General features: G+C 36.7%; 1 protein-coding gene across 3 annotated transcripts in view; it reads left to right on the top strand.

The window, feature by feature from the left end:
• Positions 1 to 23849, top strand: part of LOC126484609 (low-density lipoprotein receptor-related protein 3-like) — a 112215-nt gene that overhangs the window by 1749 nt on the left and 86617 nt on the right. For 2 of the 3 annotated variants that reach the window (XM_050108187.1, XM_050108184.1), the window contains exons 3-4: positions 22246 to 22362; positions 23318 to 23480. In XM_050108187.1, coding sequence (XP_049964144.1) covers positions 22281 to 22362; positions 23318 to 23480 — 245 coding nt within the window. In that variant the 5' untranslated portion in view covers positions 22246 to 22280. The remainder of the gene's footprint in view (positions 1 to 22245; positions 22363 to 23317; positions 23481 to 23849) is intronic. The other variant, XM_050108186.1, reaches the window with a different exon arrangement.

The following is a 23849-nucleotide window of genomic DNA, read 5'->3' as shown; positions in this document are numbered from 1 at the left end:
GCTAGCTCACGGTTAACATACTGCCCAATTTTGTGTAATTGTTGTCATTTGCCAGATCACAACAATTGCTATGGCTCATTTAAGGATTTTTGTATTATGTTTTGCCCGAAAGACCAATTTCTGACAAGCTAACTCCCCAAATTTTACAAGCATTAAATAATAAAATAGTTCTAGTTTGTATTTTCGGCAATCTATGTAAAGCATTAACTGAGAGAATCACAGTATCCTAGATAAGCTCAAGTTTTATGGGGTTGATGGTATAGCCAACAAATGGATGATGTCATATCTAGCCAAAGGAATGCCGGAAGTTGTACGTAGTAATTCTGTCAATATAGTTCGGGGGTGTAATTCTGATTGGGTAGAAATCACATATGAGGTTACCCAAAGCTCAGTGTTAGGTATGCTGTTGTTCCTTGCAGGTGACATTAGTATTGTAATCACTCCAATTATACATACAGAATCAGAAGAAATGGTAAACAATGTTCTTAAAAGTATCATTGACTGGCTTTCTGCAAAGGTTTCACCCTCAGTTTTAAAAAGGCACAACATATTAAGTTTCATACATGTACCAATGGTAAGTGTCACATATGGTGAGGAAATAATAAATAGGGTAGAAACTTCAAATTTTTAGGAGTCCATATTGATGAGAATTTAAACTGGAAAAATGCACATTTTGAAACTCCTAAAACAACTTAGTTCACCCACATTTGCACATAGGATTATTACTATCCCTAGGCAGAGACAGATCAGTAAGTCGACATATTTTCATTGAATAATGTTGTATGGAATAATGTTCGTGGGTAATCATCTTTAAGAAAGAAAGTCTTCCTTGCTGAAAAAGGTGCTGTAAGAATAATTTACGTTGCTCACCCACAATCATTTTGTATACATCTGTTTAAGGAGTTGGGCATTCTGACTAAAACTTGACAGTATGTTTATTCCCTCATGAAGTTTTTTTTGTAAAACAATCCAGAACAGTACAAAAGGAACAATGATGTACATGATTGTTATACTAGAAAGAAAAATGACATTCATTACTCCACATTTAGCATGATAAGGGTTGCTTAATGCTGTAACAAAAAATTTTATCACTTACCCAGTGATATAAAATGTCTGACAGACAGCAAAGTAAGATTTGAAAACAAACTGAAAAACTTGTTCCCTGACATATATAGATTTGATACTTACCCTAAACCCCTAAAAGGGGTGTGCATTGACTGCTTGGCCTTTGCCGATGACCTAGCCATTTTTGCTAACAACATAGAGTCAGCAGTCAACAAGATCAATAGGCTGTCAGAAATTGCTGAAAAAGTTGGACTCCAAATCTCTATTCAAAAGACAAAATATATGACGAACATCTGTGATGGCCCTTAATGGATGATCACCAATCTGTGAAAAATCGGACAAGTTAAGAATTTCAGGTATCTCGGTGAAGTCATCCAGGAGAATGGTTAGAAGAAGAAACAATTAATGTCAGGATGAGGAAGTTAGACCAGGCATACCAACTGACAAAGAATACCTATAGCAAAAAGTCAATGAGTGTAGGGGCCAAGTTCTGACATTATAATACAGTTGTAAAACCTGAGGGCTTATATGCGTGGGATATTAAGGAAAATACTAGGTAATAGATGGGTTGATGGACAATGGTGAATGAGAACGAATGAGGACTTGTATAGCAAGACAGAACCTGTAACTGCATCCATTAAGAAGAGATGATTGTTATTTTACGGTTATCTCATGAGGATGGACAGTGACAGACCAACAAAAAGAATATGGAGTTTCATCCAATCTAAGAAAACAAGCATACAGTGTGCTAATCCCTGTTCTGCACTCATAGGCAGCACACAGTGCCTGGTAAATGCGGCGCTTGGGGACCACAGCATAGCTACAACACCTGCGGATGGGTTTATAACAGTCCGAAACCGGTCGTGTGAAAATAAAGTAATTTGCAACTGAAGCGGTATTTTCAACCTCTGCTAAGAAAACAAGGCCGAGATGGTATGAAGAATGTGAAAAAGATCTTAGCCAGATTGGTATCTCATAGAGAGAAATTCCTGACAGGAACAAATTTAGAAGACTGGTGAACAACTACCAAGGTTTTAAAATGGCATCAACGTTCAAAAGATGGAGAGGACCATTTTGATGCAAATTGTGGAAAAAAATTAAAAATGCTGTATCTCTGGAAAAGTCCTAGATTTTTTTGAAAGATGCTTTATGATTACAAAGAAATCCTCCATTTCGACTTATCTGTCAAAGCTCTTTTACTATAGCATTCTGACCTTTTTTATAATCTATGGATTTTTTTAAAATGTCAGTTCATAAAATTTTGATTTTGGTTTTTCTGTTGATTAGTATGATATAGTTCTTCATTCCCTGAAAAAGAGAGCTTCCACTTTTAGATTGAACAGGTTTTATAAACAATTGAATTTTTTTCCATACATAAAACCTTGCGCATTGCTAGCAAGGCATGTGCTGAGTCATGTCCTGTGTCATCAATTATAGCTGCAACACTTGTGGTCTTGTTTTGAAAATATGTCACTCCTGTAAAATTGAAACCTGACCATTACTCTAATGATACCCTTGTACTTCTTGTGGGAGAATTACAGACCACTTCTCAGCAAAATAACAGTGAAGCACTAAACTTAGTTCTTCAGCCTGTACACACCCTTTCATTTCTGCAGTGTGTTGTTGCAATTTCTTCAGATGCTGGTGTGTTACTGCTTTCACTAACCATTTACCAAATTCATCAATGAAACTGTCAAAGGTGAAAGTTTTCTTAATTAGTTTATTTCCCTCCTACGTCGCATATGTAATTTCTGCAGAGTTATCTGCTACATCTTCCAGGCCAAGTGTCTGTAAATATAGTCCTCCCTTTTAAGGGCAGTCACCACATTCCTGAAACAAATAAGTCTCTCACTTTAAGTCACAGACTACTAATGACTTAACACACCCAACCAAGGTGTCATATGTCACGTCTCCAGTAAGTTCTTCAAAGTTACCATACAAAGTTCAAAATTCACGCAGTACACACATAAACAGACATCTCTAGATTTGATCTTCCAATATGTGAAGTTGTGTAGTTGCTCTTATAAATTGCAAAAGTTTCTTTAATACTGCAAGTTGTCTACCTCTTCACTTCCACAACTTTGTGATCTTCAACTGTTACAGTTATAGTGTCTTTTCAGTTGACATTCTGGCGAGAACAGTCCCATTTATCTTCCAGATAAAATGACTGAACTATTTCAACGCGTGTTGCTTCTACAGGATGACTATAATAGGGATCTGGTCTTCCAAAGACTCCTTTTACAGACCTCAAATTTCTTGATTTGTCTACCACGTGGTTCAATATTGTTTTCTTTGGAAATCTCTCTGGAATAATAGTTGAAACTTCCACCATTTCACTGTCGGATGCACAATACTCAACAGCTGAATTGATGTTTATGAAAAATTCCTGGCTAGAGGTGCAAGAGTGCTTTGGTCCATTTTATTCTGAAGTTGGAATTTCTACTTTGAAGAGTGTGGTCAGTTTTGCTGTAGTGTATTCATCCATATTTTTAGTAATTTATCTGTGCTTTCTTGATGCATGGAGCTTATGACTCGACTTCACTAACCACTGTTTCTTAACAGGACTAAAACCTACTTCTGTAGTTGACTGATTCAGGGTATTTAATTCTTCCTCTATTGATGCAAAATCTGCATCATTTGCACCATTAGGGGCTTCACCTTGTTCAGATACTATCAATGTTGTTATTCTGTCAAAACATTTAGAACACAAAAAGTCGACAGGAAACATCTTCACTTTGAAACAGAGGTTTCAAATGAGAACACTTATTCCTAACCTGAGCAAAGTCTGATTTTTTGTTTGTCTTATATATCACTCTTTTATGGCTATGCAAATAGTGAGCACACTTCACTCTCCTGTGGCCCCAGTCAGAAGACATTTCAAACAGTCCTTTTCACAAAATACACTGCAACTGTGTCAACTGGCAAATTCCTTATGAAAACACAGAACTCACTGGATGGTCTCAGATTTCTTAGAAGCCTCTTCAGTAAACAAATTAGCACTGATCAACTACAAAACAGAAACCTACAACGAACAACCATGACAAACAAACTGACAAGACCACTGAAAACACATGCGAAGTTGTAGTGTTCCCATTCTCTGACCATGACTCCGTATCTCTAAATTATGCAAGTAAAATTCCCCTCAATAGGAGCAATGCAAACAGACCTGTCCCAACAGTTGTGATTACCAGACCCATAACTGAGGATAAAATTAACACATTTCGTAATTCCCTTGCTGACAGATCCTGGTTTGGCCATTGTAGTGTCGTTGGACATTACACATCAAGTAATGACCTGCCAGCCAAAATAATATTTGATAGATTTTTTAATGCATTCTTGACCCTATTTAACCATAGTATTCCCATAAAGAAAATCAAAATAATGGACAGCAGCCACAAATCCAGATCTCAAAACAGACAAAATATATGGTACACTAAACAGCTGACAGATCTAAAGAAACAAGTTTTGTTACTGTACAACATATACAATAGTATGAAGTCTGACTGTGCCAAATCAGCCTATGTGGAATGCAGGAATGAATACAAAAAAGCCATCCTGCAAGCCAAAAAAACCTACAATGCCAACAGCATACATAATTCCACCAATAAATGCAAAACCGCTTGGAAAGTAATTAACAGTGCTGCCAGAGATACTAAAAAAGACAAAATTAATGTTGTTGTTGTTGTTGTGGTCTTCAGTCCTGATTATACTAAAAAAGACAAAATTAATGTTGTTGTTGTTGTTGTGGCCTTCAGTCCTGAGACTGGTTTGATGCAGCTCTCCATGCCACTCTATCCTGTGCAAGCTTTTTCATCTCCCAGTACCTACTGCAACCTACATCCTTCTGAATCTGCTTAGTGTATTCATCTCTTGGTCTCCCTCTACGATTTTTACCCTCCACGCTCCCCTCCAATACTAAATTGGTGATCCCTTGATGCCTCAGAACATGTCCTACCAACCGATCCCTTCTTCTGGTCAAGTTGTGCCACAAACTTCTCTTCTCCCCAATCCTATTCAATACTTCCTCATTAGTTATGTGATCTACCCATCTAATCTTCAGCATCACAAAATTAATATCCCACCACAAACACTCAATGAGTTTTTTATTAATTCAGTGAAAGAAATAGGAGACACAATTATCAAACCAGACATTAGTCCATCAGAGTTACTCTCCCAAAATTGGGGTAGACAGTCACTAAATACAAGCATGGTAACCTTCTCCGAAGTATCGCCTAGATATGTACAAGGGGTCATAAAACAACTGAAATCATCTGATAGCTTAGATATATATGGCATATCATGCAACCTGCTAAAAAAAGTGTGTGACCACATTCTCCACCCCTTAACCCATTGCATAAACAAGTGCTTACTTGAGGGATATTTTCCTGATGAGTTGAAACTGTCTAGGATCGTCCCAGTATACAAAAAGGGAGATAAAGACTCTCCATCTAGCTACAGGCCTATTGCAATAGTATCCGCTTTCTCCAAGGTAATAGAATGCATCATATACCAACAATTATCATCTCACTTTGAGAATCTAGGAATAATTAATGATACACAATACGGGTTTAGGAAGAATCTGTCGACCATTGATGCAATCAACACGGTAGTCAGTTACATCCTCAAAGTTTTTGAGAACAAAGGCTTTGCTCAGGTCTCATTCTGTGACCTAAGCAAGGCCTTCGACTGTGTTGAGCACATGCCACTACTAGAGAAACTAGAATTCTACGGCATCAAAGAAAACAGTCTCAGACTATTAAAAGCTTTTCTCAGCAACCGTAAACAGGTAGTTTGTGTTGGTAAGGAAATGTCAAACATAGAAAATGTTAAAGTAGGTGTGCCTCAGGGATCTGTACTGGGGCCCTTCCTGTTTCTGATAATGATCAATGACCTCCCCTCATTTATTAGATCCACCACTGTATTGTATGCAGATGATATGACTTTTCTCCATAGCAGTAACAGTCTTAATGATCTTAAAACCTGTGCTGAAAATACACTCACTCATGCAGCATATTGGTTCAGAGCAAATGGTTTCCTGCTAAATGAAAATAAAACTCAGCAGATAATCTTCACCCTAAGAGACAAGCCACTATCTGATGACCCTATTTCTGTTAAATTCCTGGGAGTTTATTTAGACGAAAAGTTATCCTGGGACCAACATGTAAACTATATTAGTAGTAAACTATCTAGAGTAATTTATTTATTAAGACAACTCGGAAATTGTGTACCTGAAACATACATCAGATCATCTTATTTTGCATTTTTCCAGAGTATAATATCCTATGGCATTATCTTGTGGGGTAACTGTAGTCATATACATGACATCCTATTATTGCAGAAGAAAGCCATTAGGATAATTACAAATTCTTCACATAAGGCTCACTGCAAACCCTTATTTACTAAACAAAAAATTATGACTGTAATAAACCTCTATATATACAATGTCTTAATCTTTACGAAGAAGAACCTACAAGATGTGAAACGTAGAGAAAATGTACATTGTTAAAACACAAGAAGCATCAAACACATATACACGCCTTACCACAGACTATCAAAATCAATAAATAGCTATGAAGTCACAGGGCACAAGCTATTTAATAAGCTGCCACATGCCATACAGGATCTTCCTGAACATACATTCGAAGAAAGAATGCATGAATGGTTTATTGCCCACCCGTTCTATGATATCAATGAATTCTTCAACTGTAAAATGCAGTAATCCAACAGATGACCCACTGTACATTTATTGTAATATAAGCTAAAATATTTCAGTAGTCAATACCTCATCACACTGTATTATAAATTGTAACTTCATTTGATGTTGTCAATTGCTGTAATGGCCTAAAGACAATAAAATCTTTGTTATTATTATTATTATTATAACAAAGTGAAAGAAAAATCTGCAACAATTAAAGTGAAAAGAAATAACTGCAACAATGAAACTGATAAGAAATAATGTAACAAAGACAATAGAAGTAAACATTGTAACAAAGAAATTATTAAGAAACAATTTCAGTGAAGACATACATTACCCTTGAAAGTTAAAAAATGATTTTTTAAAAATAAAGCCTGTCCAACTTAAAAGTGGAAGGTCTCCTTTACAGAGAATATACATGGTACTAATCAACAGAAAAAATTTAACTTTTCTGGATTGGCATTTTTGAAAGAAAAAAAATTCTGTAAATTATTAAAAAAATTCAAAAGGTGACAGTAAAAGAACTTTGACAGGTATGTCCAAACGGAGGATACCATTGTAATGATAAAGCAATTATCATTCAAATAAACAAAAAAAACAAAAAAAACAAAAAAAACTCTTAACAAAATAGCTAGAACTGTTACAGAGATACAGCATTTTAAAAATTTTCCAAAATTCGCATCTTCAAAATGGTGTTCGCAGTGTTATCTTTGGAGGCCTGTATCTTTGGGCTGGAATTTTTTTGCAGAAAACAAAAAAAAAGTGTTTTTTACTTACTCCTGAATTTAAATATATGCTAAATTTAATAACATCTGAGACTATGAAGGTAACCCCCCTGCCTGATGCAGTGTTATCTTTGGAGGCCTGTATCTTTGGGCAGGAATTTTTTTGGAGAAAACAAAAAAATACATGTTTCTTACTTACTCCTGAATTTTAACAGATGCTACATTCATTAACATCCGAGACTATGAAGGTAACCCCCCCTGTCTGAAGTGGTTCGGATTATAACCTATGAAAATTACATGGAATGAGCTCTGAAAAAATGTAAGGTTACCTGGTATATAATGACACAAGAATCCACTTCTACCTGAACTAAAGACGTCCTCACTGAACCAGAAGAGCTTAATAAATGCTTTACTACTGTAGTACAGGAATGAAGATCTAAATTAACCAATCACACACACCAGAATCTGATATTCTTGCTGATCAGCTTCACAGAAGACATGAATTCTGTTGCAATCTTGCCACACCCATAGCTATAGTAAACGCTGTTTTTTAGTATTTTGTGACTAGAAAAGCATGAACTTTTGCTGACTGTGTAACTACACAATAAAAGGGACAGTACACTAATTTGCAACCCTTATTTTTATTATGAATAATTGCCTTGAATTTGGAGTTTTCCCAGACCAGCTCAAAATTTCAAAAGTTGTTCCTACATACAAAAGGGGGAAAAGCATCTCCCTGAGAACTACAGGCCAATGTCTATTGTTACAATCTTTTCCAATGTATTTGAAGCAATTTTTCACATGTAGCTTAGTAATTACTTTGAAAAATGCAACCTTCTTTGTAGCAGATAGCATGGCTTTCAACAAGGAAAAAGTATCACTTCTGCAGTCCTTGAAATTGTTAATCAGACACTAACTGCATTTGAAAATAAGATTGTGATCTCTCTTGAGCTATGCAATTTGAGTATGGCTTTTGACTGTATCCCCTATGACATCGTACTAACCAAATTGCGGTATTATGAATAAATAATATAGCATTATAAGTAATTAATTCTTATCTAAATAACAGGAGGCAATTTGCATCAATTCAAAATGTTTTCTTCCCTGAAGAAAGTCACATCTGGTGTGCCTCAGGGCTATGCCCTTGGATTGTTCTTCTTCATTGTTGCAATTAACATTTTGCCACGTTATGTTGGGCTTCATTCAGTTTTCTGCATTAGTAACCAAAGATTGAGATAGGATAAGGTTAAGCCGGGTATCACGGGACAAACTCTCCTCAACACTAAACTAGTTCACATCTAATAAACTACTGTGTAACCCAGAGAAAACTCAACATCAGCTACTGGGACTAGCTAAACCCATAGAAGCAAAATGTGTAGAACTACCTGGAATAAATATTGATTCTAAACTAAACTGGAAACCCTTTTTAATTTTCATTTTCATCTACTTTTTCGTCCCTTTCTAGAATACTGCCTGCAAGCTCATTTCTGTCATTTATATTTATCCCACCGTTAACTTTCCTTTCTTTTCATAGTACTACGTTGCCATCTGAGTTATTCATACAGCTGCTTCTGTTTACTCTGCTGGTCTCCTGATTTTCCTATCATTGGAAGCTATCTATTCCCTAATTGTGCATGCTTCGTCTACACCCTAGCATTTCTCACCTAGCAATTCCCGCTTTGCCATTTTGCACTTTTTAGAAATATGTAGGGCAATTTCATCCCAAATCATACAGGTCAAGGGAGAATGTCTCGCATCACTATTTCAGAGTTTGCTGGGGGAAAAAAGTTGAAGTTCCGTGATACCTCTCCAAAACTACAATATTTTGATTTTCTGATGGTTTGTTAAAATGCTACAGACCTCTCTGAATGAGAGTATTTGTGGAAATGTTGTAACAAAAAGGAAAATTGAAAAATCATCATAAAGAAACCAAAAGTGATAGAGACCTGAATTTATTTTCAATAAATACCTTATTCCCAATACTATGAGGCATGATTAATACATACACATTTCTGCAAATTTCAAAATTATGTTTTGAAATTATAAATAGCCACAAGATGTTAACTGTCTTGGGAAATGGTAAAGTGGATGAACTGCAAACAGTCAGCTATGACATTAATTCATTAAATTCTTAAATTGTCAAAATATTTGTACATAAAGATGAAATAATCTGAAATTTTTTGTTATTTAGAAATTATTTTCTCCAAAACCCCCATCCTAAATGTTCTAAAAATTTCATGGCACATTAGTTGGTCATTGTACTTAGGAAATGTACAATCAGAGTGGGCAATACTTGTCTGTACAAAATGAAATTTTTTAGGTTGACCTACCTCAACTCTCAAGTGTCATGGACACTTGAATATTTAAATTGATCACTGATTGGAAGTAAATGTCATGCAAAACTGGTATTTCTAAATCAAAATAATTATTTTATAATAATATCAATGAGTAGGAAGACAATTCATAATTTCGTTCAAAAGCATTTTATAACAAAAATTAGATATTCTATAAAACATTTATACCCATTTTTCTTTTATGACATTAATCACAAATTATTATTGTCTTTTGTCATGATTTTACTTCTTCAAGACTTCCCATGAATTAAAATTGCCTGCAGTGTAAAAATCCATACTGCACTGTTCAAAAGAGTGGTTTTTTTTCTCTTTTTTTTCATAAAAAAAAAAAAAATCGCCAAGCTGAATTTTCACACGGGCAAGGATAATCCAACAAGAGTGGTACTTGGGAAATGGGAACTGCACACTGATCTTTTGATGATGACCATTTGAAAGCATTAGCAGAACCTTGAGGTGTCATAAAGGAGATGGTTATATCTTGCAGCTCATGAGACACTTATTATCTGTCCTGTCCACCACTGATTGTCACACAAGCACAAAATCAAGTGGCTCACTACAAAATCTTCTAATGTATAGTGTGGTCTCTGCATTTCACACACAGTAACAGGCTGCATTTTGTGGAGAACAGTAATCGCAATGTATGTGGCATTCCAGGTTGCAACCCAGTAGTGACTTGATTGAATTCCTACCACAGGCTTCATAGCAGACCACTCTTCTTTTTTTCCTTTTAAATGGAATTCCCTTAATGTACTTTCATTTGGAATTAAGAGTTTCATGCTAGTTACTAAAACATGTGTGTTTGTGTACAAATCCAGTAGCATCATCAATAGCTTCATGCTGGAGATTAAATCTTGTTGCAAGATGTTTCCAGAGACCTTCTACCCCATCACATGCACTTTTCCCATGACCTGTTGTTGAAAATACCTTTTTTTCCCCCCTTAATTCCTGTGCTACAATGTTGACCAAGCTCATAAAACTGAAAGCGGTTTTTAAACTGAGATGCTGCACCATCAGTCACATAAACATGTTTATGGAATGCATGGCCTCTAGATTCTACATCATCAGTTATCATGCTGACAGCATAGCATGCAAGTGCACTGTCATGAATGACATCATCACTGACAATAGCAAAACAGTGTTATGTTACAAGAAAGTGAGCAACACTCGTCGCTATTGATATCTGTGATGTGTGCCAGTGATTAACTTTGAATTTCATTCTGCAAAGCAACAGGTCAGTTCTCAGCAAAGTCGAAATGAAGAACTGATGTGTCAGTACTCTGGGATGTGGCTGATTTTACTTCTTCCATAGCCTGTCTCTGAATCCTCCGGATATGATTGTGAGCTATTCTTTTCATCACCCAACACCTAACCTTTGTAACAAACTTCTCTGGCTCTACAGTCTTCTTCCCCAACTCTCCTCCCTCCCACAATGCATAGGTTATGTCATTGTCAGTATCCTGAAGGTGTAATGCTTCAACAGTCATCACTTCAGCACCAGGACACATTTCACACTCCTGCAACCAACATTTACCTTGCAGCTCTTGTCATATGCATAAAAGCACCATGTCCATCTCTGTATACTTCTTGCCTGTGACACTGCTTATGGCAAAACAAACAAATTTCAAATTAGTGCAGTAAATATATGTGCATACTTCCTTCACTGGCATTTTAGCCATTTTGGTCGTAAGGAGTAGAATTTTGTGAGACCAATTTTTAATTTCGTGTTCTCCTTTTTCATTAGGAGATTGGTTCCCTTATTGATCTTGTCATATATCTTTGTACCTTTTTAACTTTTTCACCATTTTCACTAACTGATAACGTCAGCCTGGTTAGGACATCGCCTGCTGCAATCTTTGTCATCACTTACTTAATACTCCAGAGCAACAGTAAGGTTATCATCTTGCAACAAATTCATACAGCAAGAATCTGGGCATGCCCAAATACCTTTTTCATTCTTTATTTTATGAGCTTTTGAAATCAAATAATGTGAGGAAGTGGGTATGCATTTCTTTATCCGCTGCTTAGAGTAGCTACCTGTTATCAGCGACAGTAACTGTACCTTCTCAGTATAGGTGGCTGTAGAGATAGCAGTATTTAGGTTTTGAAACCGTACATCACATTTTGTGCACATATCACTTATCTCAGGTTCTGCACCAAGTGCATCTACATTATACATTTCACAAAGTTTCGAAGATGTTGCTTGTGGGAAAGTTGTTTCAATTTCTTCCACTTTTGTTTTTACATACTGTTTTTCTCTTATGTGTCTTACCTTTCCTGGGTGTTTAAAGGGAGTATATGGTAGAGGCTACAGCAGAAATGCCAACATTCAGTTTATCAGCTACTCCACACCCAGGAATATAAACATCTGCACTGTCTTCAGTTTCACAGTCGGGTGATGCTGATCGTTCAGTTGGGTTTCCCTAAATTTCTTCTTGTAGTGAGTGTAACAATTCTTGCACAATAGATGTGATGTCATATCGTTACTTGAGGACCAGAATATTCCTGCAATACCTCTGACATATTTCCAACAAATGTGAAGTGTTTTTTCACTTTTCTGTGACATCACCCTCTTGTGTCTTTTTTTCATAGTCACTCTTTCACTACTTTATTTCCTCACTGACATTGTATCTAACAAAAAGTTCAAACCAAACACATAACGCGATGCAGAATGGTTTATGTGCAAGTTCTCACTCTATTGTTGTAAATAGAAGAGTGCTGGAAACAGTGTTGCCAACATGCATATTTTACACAAGAAATTCAGTGATGCAAAATACACAGAATGTTGAAAAATTTTTAACACTTTACACAGAAAAATTTTGCCCACGGCTTTTGCAGTGGCTACTAACATATTAATCAAACAATATTTTGTGTAATTCTCAAAAGTTTTTGGATGGGGGTTTTCGAGTAAATAATTTGTAAAAATGCATTTTTTTACATTTTTAGTAATAAATATGTGTGTAATACAAATAGCCGGAGCAGAGAAGATATTGTTCATAATTACATGTGTTTTGTTTTAAGAGTTATTTACAAAACATACATTTTTCAAAGAGTCAGACTATTTACATAAATTAAGATAAAACAAAAATAGTTTATTTCGTAACACTTACGATATAGAAGTCTGATATATTTTTTTTCCAGAATTGACATGACCTGCGTGATTTGAGATGAATTCACCCTGTATTCCCTTTTGTCTGCTTCATTTGCTGAATTTTTATGTTTTCTTCTTTCATCAGTTCTATTCAGGATCTCTTGCATTATCCAAGGGTTACCCCTCGTCCTTGTCTTTTTGCCTATTTCATCCCTAGCTGCCTTTCCTATTTTGTCTCTGAAGGCTGCTTCTTCTGTTGTGTTTTTACTCCTGAACAGTCAGTTGTTGCCAAATGCTCTCCTTGAAACTGTCAACAACCTCTGGTTCTTTCAATGTGTCCATGTACCATCTCATTAATTTCCTACCTTTCTGCGATTTCTTCAGTTTGAATCTGCAGTTAATAACAAAAAAATTATGGCCAGTGACCACTTCTACAACTGGAAAAGTTTTGCAGTTTAAACTCTGGTTATGAAATCTATTTGAAATCTTGCGGAGTCTCCAGGTCTTTTCCAAATATGCAAACTTCTTTCAAGATTTTAAACCAAGTAAGAGCGATGATTACATTATTATCACCTTCATTTGGTTACCTGTCTTTCGGCAGGTTTAGACAATTTTCTCTCCTCTGATTTCATCTTCATTCTTTGGTACCCTTCTTGTGGTTTACAGATTTTATCCAGCATTTGGTATCTTCTTCTACCCTTCCCTCACTTCCCTAAAATAAAACCTTCAGTTGCCTCTACTAGAAGGCAGTTTTGTCTAAATTTATATCCTAACCAGTTTAGCTTCCTGTTCTTCAGTGTTAGAAGCATCTTCCAGTCTTCTCCAACTCTTCTCAGTACTTCCTCATTCCTGACTTTGAAAGTCCAGCATATCTGAATCATTCTGCACCATATCTGCATTTCACAAACTTCGATTCTCCTGTTTTCCTGCTTTCTCAATGTCCGTGATTCCGTTCTGTGCATGAGCAAGCCCCATATCAGGAATTTCACTAGTCACTTCCTTAGTTATGTGTTAAAACAACTAGCTAAGAGTCTTTGCTGCTGCAAGCCCTATATCAGAAATTTCACTAGTCACTTCCTTAGTTTTATGTTAAAACAATAGCTAAGAGTCTCTGCCGCTTTTGCCAGTGCCATTCTCACTTTTATGTCTTTTTCAGAATGTGTATCTTCCCTAATACAGCTTCCCAAATACTTGAATCTTCTCATGCGTTCTGTGGTTGCTGGCCCTAAATCATACTTTGCCTGTTTTTCTTTAAGCGTGTAACCACGCATTCCATTTTTTCATACTGTATACTACACAGCCTTCATTCAGGTCACTTATCTTTCAAATCTTCTTTTTCTGCAGCAATCACTTTGTCATCTGCGAATCTTATGCATTCTATTTTCCACCCATCTATCCTGATGCTTCTTTTTCCCATCCAAACTATTTTTCACCGTTTCCTCTAAATGAATGTTGAATAGGATCAGTAAGAGATAACAACCCTGTTTGATCTCTCTCTTGATCGTTCTGTCTTCTGAGGTCCCATTTACTGTTCATAACCTTGCCTTCCTCGTCAAGAACAGGTTTGCAATCGGTCTTCTCTCCATCAGCTTTACTCCCTTCCTCTTCAAAACATCTGTCAGCTTATCCCACAGCATCCTCTCAAAGGCATTTTCAAAGTCTATGATGGCCACAAATACTTCTTGGCCCTTTTTTAAAATATATGTTTTCTGAATAGTCCTTAGAAGTCCAATAGGATCTCGTGTCCCTTTTCCCCTTCTGAAACCATGTTCCTCCTCTCCAAAGTGCTTCTTCTAGCGTCCTGTGCAGCCCTCTATTCGAAACTCAAACAAGAGCTTACAATGCCTGTGGTATTAGGCTGATAGTCTTGTGTTCTTCACACTTTTCACAATTCTTATGGATATAAGAAAGTCCTGTACAAAATTCTTCTCCTCTTCACTACTCCCTCTTCCATTCCTTTCCCTCAGTTCATGTTCTGCTACTACTTTTCCATTTCTTTCTTTTTCTGCTGTTGAATTCCAGTCTATCATCACAATTAAATTTTCACCTCCCTTGACTGTTTGAATAATTTCTTTTATCTCATCTTACTTTCTTTCAATTTCATCATCTGAAGAGCTGATTGGCATAAGAACGTGTAGATTTGTAGTGTGTGTTCACTTGATTTCTATCTTGGCTGTGAAAATGCATCCACCGTACAATTGATAGAAACTTACCCACAATCTTGTTTTCTTACACATTATTAAACCTCATTTTGTGTTACCCCTATTTGATTTTGTGTTTGTAACTTTCTACATACTTGGCTAGAAGGTATGTTCTGTCTGCCACTGCACTAGGTTCTGCTATATCTAATGTCAACCTACACATTTCCTTTTTTAAATTCTGTAGCTAGTCAACCTGAATAAGGGCTCCTACATTCCACACTCCGACCCCTGCAATTGTAGTTTTGTTTTTCTTGATGATGATATCCATACCCTGAGATCCGAGTGGGGTATTATTTTACCTCTGGACTATTTTTACAAAGAGGATGCCAGAGGCTAGTTATTAAGTCATACAGTAAAGCTGCAAACCCCCAAGAAAAAAATACGAGCTATAGTTTCATCTTACTTTTAGCCATTCCTAGTACTATCACAGCAATATCAAGTTGGCTAATGTTACAAGGCCAGATCCATCAGTCATCCAAACTGATGCCCAGCCAGCTACTGAAAAGGTTGCCACCCCTCTTCAGGAATCTTATGTTAGTGTGGCTTCTCTACAGATACCTGTCCATTGTGATTGCACTTGCAGTACCATTAGCTGTATCATTGAGGCACACAAACTGACCCACCTTGGGAGGCTCCATGGTTTTTTAATAACATTACACATATAAACTTAGTTTCTGAGTGTGACCGCATGCTGTAGATTCACCTGTGCATATATCTGTGTCTGCATTTATCCTTCAGTAAGAGTGGAGATCACTCCAGGGTCATTGGCATGGTAAATGTAGACTCATTTCCATGCCAACCTTGACCGATAACAAACAATGGAAAATCCACATAGGAATATAAACAATGTAGGAAAAGATGGGCTCTTATCACCATAAAGACGACACGCAATGTTGCAGACAGGCACTATTAAGACACTTACATAAAGCTTTCGGCCACAGCTTTCATCAGCAATAGAGAAACAGAGAATCACGCACCATGCGCGAGATGTGCTTGCTTGTGTGTATGAACGGTGGTGTGTGTGTGTGTGTGTGTGTGTGTGTGTGTGTGTGTGTGTGTGTGTTTTTCTCTGTTTCTCCTTTGCTGATGAAGACTGTGGCCGAAAGCTTTGTGTAAGTGTTTTTTAATTGTGCCTGTCTGCAACTTAACATGTCTTTCTTTATGGTAAGTGGCAGTCTATCCTTTCCTACATTGTTGACTTATAACTGTGCAGTCTGGACTCTTATAGCAACCTTCATCTTATGCTAACATTTCTATTACCCTTTATCCACTCTTATCTCCTGAAGTTGTTTGTTATTGTCAAATTTATTTGATTATAGATTTTCTTCTGGCGTTTAATGTGTCACGGCAGGTATTGGAACATGCCCTCAGAGTTAAAATTAATGCAATTTGATATGCTAGTAACTTCCTGATGAATGTTTCTGTTGATTAGCTTAATGTAATCATATAGCCTGATTTTTTTATATATATGTATATATTCTTACAGGTATTGTGGACATCTTTTGAGTGAATGTGTTAACTGCTTCATATATGTTGTTGTTGTTGTTGTGTTCTTCAGTCCTGAGACTGTTTTGATGCAGCTCTCCATGCTACCCTATCCTGTGAAGGCTTCTTCATCTCCCAGTATTTACTGCAACCTACATCCTTCTGAATCTGCTTAGTGAATTGATCTCTTGGTCTCCCTCTACAATTTTTACCCTCCATGTTGCCCTCCAATGCTAATTTTGTGATACCTTGATGCCTCAGAACATGTCCTACCAACCGGTCCCTTCTTCTTGTCAAGTTGTGCCACAAACTCCTCTTCTCCCCAATTCTATTCAATACCTCCTCATTAGTTATGTGATCTACCCATCTAATCTTCAGCATTCTTCTGTAGCACCACATTTCGTAAGCTTCTATTCTCTTCTTGTCCAACCTATTTATCGTCCATGTTTCACTTCCATACAAGGCTACACTCCATACAAATACTTTCAGAAACAACTTCCTGACACTTGAATCTTACTCGATGTTAACAAATTTCTCTTCTTCAGAAACGCTTTCCTTGCCATTGCCAGTCTACATTTTATATCCTCTCTATTTCGATCATCATCTGTTATTTTGCTCTCCAAATAGCAAAACTCCTTTACTACTTTAAGCATTTCATTTCCTAATCTAATTCCCTCTGCATTACCCGACTTAATTCAACTACATTCCATTACCCTCGTTTTGCTTTTGTTGATGTTCATCTTATATCCTTATATCCTCCTTTCAAAACACTGTCTATTCCGTTCAACTGCTCTTCCAAGTCCTTTGCTGTCTCTGACAGAATTACAATGTCATCGGCCAACCTCAAAGTTTTTATTTCTTCTCTATGGATTTTAATACCTACTCTGAATTTTTCTTTTGTTTCCTTTACTGCTTGCTCAATATACAAATTTAATAACATTGGGGATAGGCTACAACCCTGTCTCACTCCCTTCCCAACCACTGCTTCCCTTTCATGCCCCTCGACTCTTATAACTGCCATCTGCTTTCTGTAGAAATTGTAAATAGCCTTTCGCTCCTTGTATTTTACCCCTGCCAACTTCAGAATTTGAAAGACAGTGTTCCAATCAACATTGTCAAAAGTTTTCTCTAAGTCTACAAATGCTAGAAACATAGGTTTGCCTTCCCTTAATCTTTCTTCTAAGATAAGTTGTAAAGTCAGTATTGCCTCACGTGTTCCAACATTTCTACAGAATGCAAACTGATCTTCCCCAAGGTCGGCTTCTACCAGTGCTTCATATATAAAACACCCTTAATATTTTTATTTTGTCAAATTTGAAGATAATCTGTTACACCATTTACTTAGAGTATGACCTGCTCATTATGTTGGTAGGAATTAAATTTATCATATGTTGATTACAGGAACTTTGTGAGTGATGTTTTGAGTTGAGTGGTAGCAGCCAGCTGAAAGCCAATTGCAGTTTTTCCTCAAGTGCCGTACACTCACTGTGTTGCCTGTTAGACACTGTACATGCAGAGCCTTGTGAGGTGAAGCTGCATTCTGACGGGCAATGCTGCCCCTTGCCCTTGCAGTTGGTGAATTACAATGTTATTTTATTCAAGCTGTAGGTCTAATAACTAGAAGTCTTCACACTTGTGAAGAATGTTTGCAGTTAGAAGTTGTAAATTGTTAATTTTGTAACTTGCTCATGGTATTCTGAATTTTGAGACTATATGTTTTACAAAGCTAGCAAAGCTTCTTTGTAGACTTGGTTTCATGGCTTTCACTACACCAACTAGAAATTTTGCCTAAGTCATCTTATATCATGCTACAGTCTCTCAACGATGACATCTTCCTGTATTCCACGATGTCATCATCAGACAGCCCCAGATTGCTGCTCACTCTGTCTGTCAGATCTTTCGTTTGTACAGAGAATAAGAATGGTCATTCACACTTCGCTGGGGCACTCTTAATGATACTGTTCTCTCTGATTAACACTTCTTGAAGACAATGTACTGGGTTCTACTACTTAAGAAGTCTTCGAGCCACTCACTTATCTGGGAACCTATTCGATGTACTCATACCTCAGTTTACAGTCTGCAGTGGGGGACTCTGTCAAACGCTTTCCGAAAACGTGGGCATATGGAATCTGCCTGTTGCCCTTCATACATGGTTCAGAGAATATGTGAGAAAAGGGCAAGTTGAGGTTCACATGTATGATGCTTTCTAAATCAGTGCTGATTTGTAGATGGAATCTTTTCCATCTCAAGGAAATTTATAGTATTCAAACTGAGAAAATGTTCAAGAATTCTGCAACAGCCAAATGCTAAGGATATTGGTCTTTAATTTTGCAGGTCTTTTATTCTTACAGAAGTCACCTGCACTTTTTTCCTATCACTTGGGACTTTGCTGTGGGTGAGAGATTCTCGATAAATGTAAGTTAAGTAAGGGTGTCAAGGCCATAGAGTACTCTCTGTGAAACTGAATTGAGATTCCGTGTTGACCTGGTGACTTACTTGTTTTCAACATTTCATTTGTCCTTCTATGCCAAGGATTCCTATTACTGTTCTCTGTAAGGGGATCTGTATGACTGTCAAACAACAGTATGTTCGTACAATCCTCCTGCGCGGATGATCTCTTAAACACAAAATTTAAAACTTTGCTTTTCCTTATTCTGTTTTATATTGCCACACCAGACTGGTCAATAAGTGACTAGATAGAAGCCTTTGACCTGCTAAGGGATTTTACATAGGACCAGAATTTTCTTGACAAGCTCTTTTGCTTAGGTATGAAAATGGAAGTTGTGTGCTTTGTGCATTGATTTTTTTACAAATTCACAAATTTCTAATAGCTATTGTCCGTCATCACACGTGTATTCTTTTTTGAACCTGTAGTGCAACATTCTCTGATTCCTAAGTATCTTTCAAATTTTGTTCTTAAACCACGGTGAATATTCTCTGTCCTTAATCGACTCACTCAGAACATACTTCTCCCAAGTGCATTAGTGGGATGTTAACAACTGTTTATCTGCTCTTTTCTGCAAAAATACTCTCATTGCCTTCTTGAAACACTCTAACTTTGTAACTATTAATTCCTTTCTTGGAAAGGAAAGTTGAATTGATTGGGGAAGGTTAAAAAGGAAGGTGAGCCCCTACGTCATCAACACTGCAGTTGGGTTCTTGTCATCTTGGGGTCTGAGTCACCTACCCTCCTTTTGTAACCTTTCCAACCTACCCCTTTCTCCTCCCTCAGAAAGGAATTAACATTTCCGAAAGCTGTGATAGTGTCATCTACTTTTTCTTTTATATGTGTCTATTGGCAGTACTAAATATTTCATATCTTGAAAATAAGAACTGTTCAACAAGTCTTTCTCACTAGTAAACTGTAGATACTTCATTACCTTTCAAGTTTGGAGTGCAGGCTTAAGTTTTGGACCTCTAGTCTCACAAATCTTGTTGGCTTATTTTTTTTCCTTTATTTACGTAACACTTTTTGAAACACTCTGATTGGCATGCCTTTCTTCGAATGAGAGCTCACTGTGTTTCAGAAATCTGATTTTTCCTTCAAGTAAGCTTTTAATAGGACCATGTAAAAATCCTTTTTGTTTCTTGTTTGATTTCTCTAATTGAAAAATTAGCTTTCCTAGTGTGGTGTATATGAACAAGTGGAAGTAGTACAAAAATTGAAACTCTCTTTCAACTATTGGTTTGTCACTGTGAGATATTTCTCAACTTCAGAATTGTAAGAAATGTCGAAATCAGTGTCCATGAGCATAGCAAGGATGTCCTCGTCTGTAACTTTATTTATTTATTTTATTTTCACTCACTTTTCTGGTATGATATTGTACAACAATTATGAAAACCAAACCTTTAAGTGGTTATAGTAAATTAACGTAAAACGTGCATGCCACTCTCCTCTCTACAACTTCACTTTATCAACAATATTAGGAAAAGGATAGATGGATTTACCGCTGGTGGCGATCATATGTGCATGAGATGAGCTTGATTATTTGAGTGTGTGTGTGTGTGTGTGTGTGTGTGTGTGTGTGTGTGAGAGAGAGAGAGAGAGAGAGAGAGAGAGAGAGAGAGAGTTAAGGACATAGTGAGATCTTAGTGTTTTTCTGTAGTACATTTTGAACCTTGGCTTCTTCAGCAATTCTCTGGCAGTTATCACAATCAAATGCTCAAGCTTTCCACCCTTATAGCACATTTTCTGCAGGTATTTCATGATTCCATCTCTCCATCTGGTTCCCAGTTGATCACATCCTCTTGGACTCCCAGGATTTCCACCTAATGTTCTTTTACCTTCATGACTCTCCCAGATAGCTATGCGTGTTGGAACAGCACATTCGGGATTTGGAGAGGTACACTGGCTCTGGATTGAATCTGCATGGTGCATGAACAATGTGCCAGCTAATGTGGATGTTGGTTTTAGGCAGTTTCTCACAACTTATTAGGTGAAAATGGCCTGATACCCTCATCTCTTCTCAGTTACATGATTTACAAAAATCATTTCACAAACATTCTCCAACTGTCACGTAAATAACACGTAGCAAAAAGCAGATGGTATACACAATTTCCATCCGGGGGGGAGGGGATGGCAGGGGGAGCAGAGACAGGAAGTAAGGCCGTTCTATACTGCTAACATGCCAAATCCATATTAACAAGCCGATCTCTTGTAGATACGGTATAAACACCAGGAAAAAGAAGAAGAAGAAAGAATTCCTGACTACTTCTATATCACTTACATGTGCCACGTGCCCTGCCCATGTCAATGTGGTTCATTTCACTATTCTCTTGATAGGTGGATTTTTATACGCAGTGTGCAGCTTATGATTATATCTCCTTCTCCATCTTTTCTGTTTCACAGGTTACGCCAATGATTCTAGAAAATACTTCTTATCTCAAAGGCATGTACCATTCCATTATATTTTGATCAATTTGGTGGTACAAATTAACTGGAGAAAAATAGTTTTTAAGCAAAACAGGCTCTGAGAAAATCATCATTTGTTAAAGAATTGAGTTTTGCTGTGAAATTTTCTCAACAAGTGCATTTCGAAAAATTTGTAAGCTGGATGAAAAATGCACAGTATTTGAATAGCTCTGTGCAAAACAAATTAGGCCTAGTTAAAGACATACACACAGCATACAAAATCATCCATAGAATGTATTATATGAAATCAAGTAATTCTATGACATTTTTGGCTGGGAGATCCTGTCTCTGGTTGTTTGGCCATGAGGTGCAAGTCTTTCTATTTGATGTCACTGTGGTGTCTTGCATGTTTATGAAACCCAAGTGAAGAGAATGTCTGACTTAGTTAGGAATTTAAACTGAAACACTAGGATCTAGAGACAACAATACTGATCACCAGACTATGAGCTGCGGACAAATTTATTTTGAGTTGTATGTTTTTAATGGCTTTGTGCTGCAGAAAAAACACTATATATTAAATAAGAAATGTGCTGCAGTTGATGTCTTGTATTGCAATATGGAAACCAAATGTGGCCGTTTAATGGTATGGGCATTCACAGAGGTTGCAGTTGCAGCATTCAACAGTTTACATGATCTTTTTTCTTTATTTTAGTGGTGATGTGATTTCTTTCTGTAACTGTGACATGACAGGTGCTTATGAAACAAATTTGATTGTTTCAGCAAATGCAGTAGATTTGAAGCAGCAATACTCCACTATGAATAGCACAAAGAAGATACAGCACAAGGAAATTTTTCTGGCATGCATATTTTTATCTCATTTTGCTGCTATATGTTCAGGTAAGCTAATACTTTGCTAAAATCAGCTGTTAAGTTTAAATAATTAAAATGTTAGCTTTTTGTGGTGTATACAACAGTTTTATCAATTTTATAAATTTTCAAATTATACATATAAAATAGCAAATACATTTCCTAGCCATGCAACACAATAATTAGACACTTTAAGAGAGTATCAGTGTATTGCATCACCAATATAGCTATTATTTTATTCATTGCTATTACTTTTCGCAACTGCAGTATATATTTTTATTTTGCTTGTGATTATAATAAGTGAAATAAAAAAATATTTGCAACTGTCAATTGAATTTCATTCTGAAATTCAGTATAATTGTTTTTGTCCTAGGTTTCTGTTTGTCAGTAGTTTTATCATTGGTACTTGTTACACCACATTTAACACGTCTTCTTATTAAGGTGGAGGACACTTCTCTGCTTAATTAAGGCACCTTTCCTTTGTTTTAGTGACTGTGAGGTACTACATATTTATTTGTACTGTGTTGTGTGAAACGAAAAAGAATGCATGGTGAGCAAAACATTGATTCAATAATTGTTTTGTTCCTTTATGACAACTGCTATGACTTGAGAGCACAGGAATTTGAGCCTGAAATATGAATTGGCTGTGGAGTTGATTACACAGACAGTTACATTGCTCATGTATTTCTACAGTAGAAACAATAGAAATGCACTTAAATAAACAGTGGCTCATTGAGAAAGCTTTCACCCTGTCACATTTATGTCTCATATTGAGCATTGAGTCTCTCCTTTCAAAAAATAATGACATTACGTTAAATTGTTTTCCTGTTTATAGTGTAGCAGTGATAAATTCTAAGGGTTGTAAAGATATATTTTTGTGTACATGGAAGTGACATGTATTTTTCTTTTTCCTTGTTTCCTATTGCTATTAAAGAGGTGATGGATTTTGTTTGTATTTTCAATCTTTAATGGTTTAATCTTTCAGCAGAAGCAACTTATTATGAACAACAAAGTGATGTGTGTGGACACACTCACTATAGTGCTCCACAAGGAAGAATATCAAGTCCACATTATCCATTTCCATATCCAAATTACACCAGTTGTACATGGGTAATAACAACTTCATCCCAGCATCCTCTTAATATAAGGTACCAGTTTTCAATTGCTTCATTATGATTAATCGTATATGTTGCAGTGTAGTGCATGATACACATGGCCCAGTCACATCAATATGATCACCGCCTATGCAGTAACTACTTAGGCAGTACATGGCAGCACTAACAATGGAAGGTACATAAAGCGTGTCCGAGGGATGCGGTAAACTGTGCAGTCATTGTTGTAATGTGGCAACAGGATGATTTATCTGATGTCCAAAGAGCGAAATCCATTGGCGTTGGGGGCGTGGCTGAATCATATCTGAAATGGCTAAGTTTTTAAATTGTCAAAACGACACTGTCAAAAACTGTTGCCAGGGCAACTGTAGTACACCACAGGCTGTAGATGACTGGGGAGAATGA

Source organism: Schistocerca serialis, chromosome 6 (assembly GCF_023864345.2).
Source record: "Schistocerca serialis cubense isolate TAMUIC-IGC-003099 chromosome 6, iqSchSeri2.2, whole genome shotgun sequence".
NCBI lineage: Eukaryota > Metazoa > Arthropoda > Insecta > Orthoptera > Acrididae > Schistocerca > Schistocerca serialis.
The sequence above is the reverse complement of the archived record's forward strand: the minus strand, read 5'-3'. Positions and strand labels throughout refer to the sequence as shown.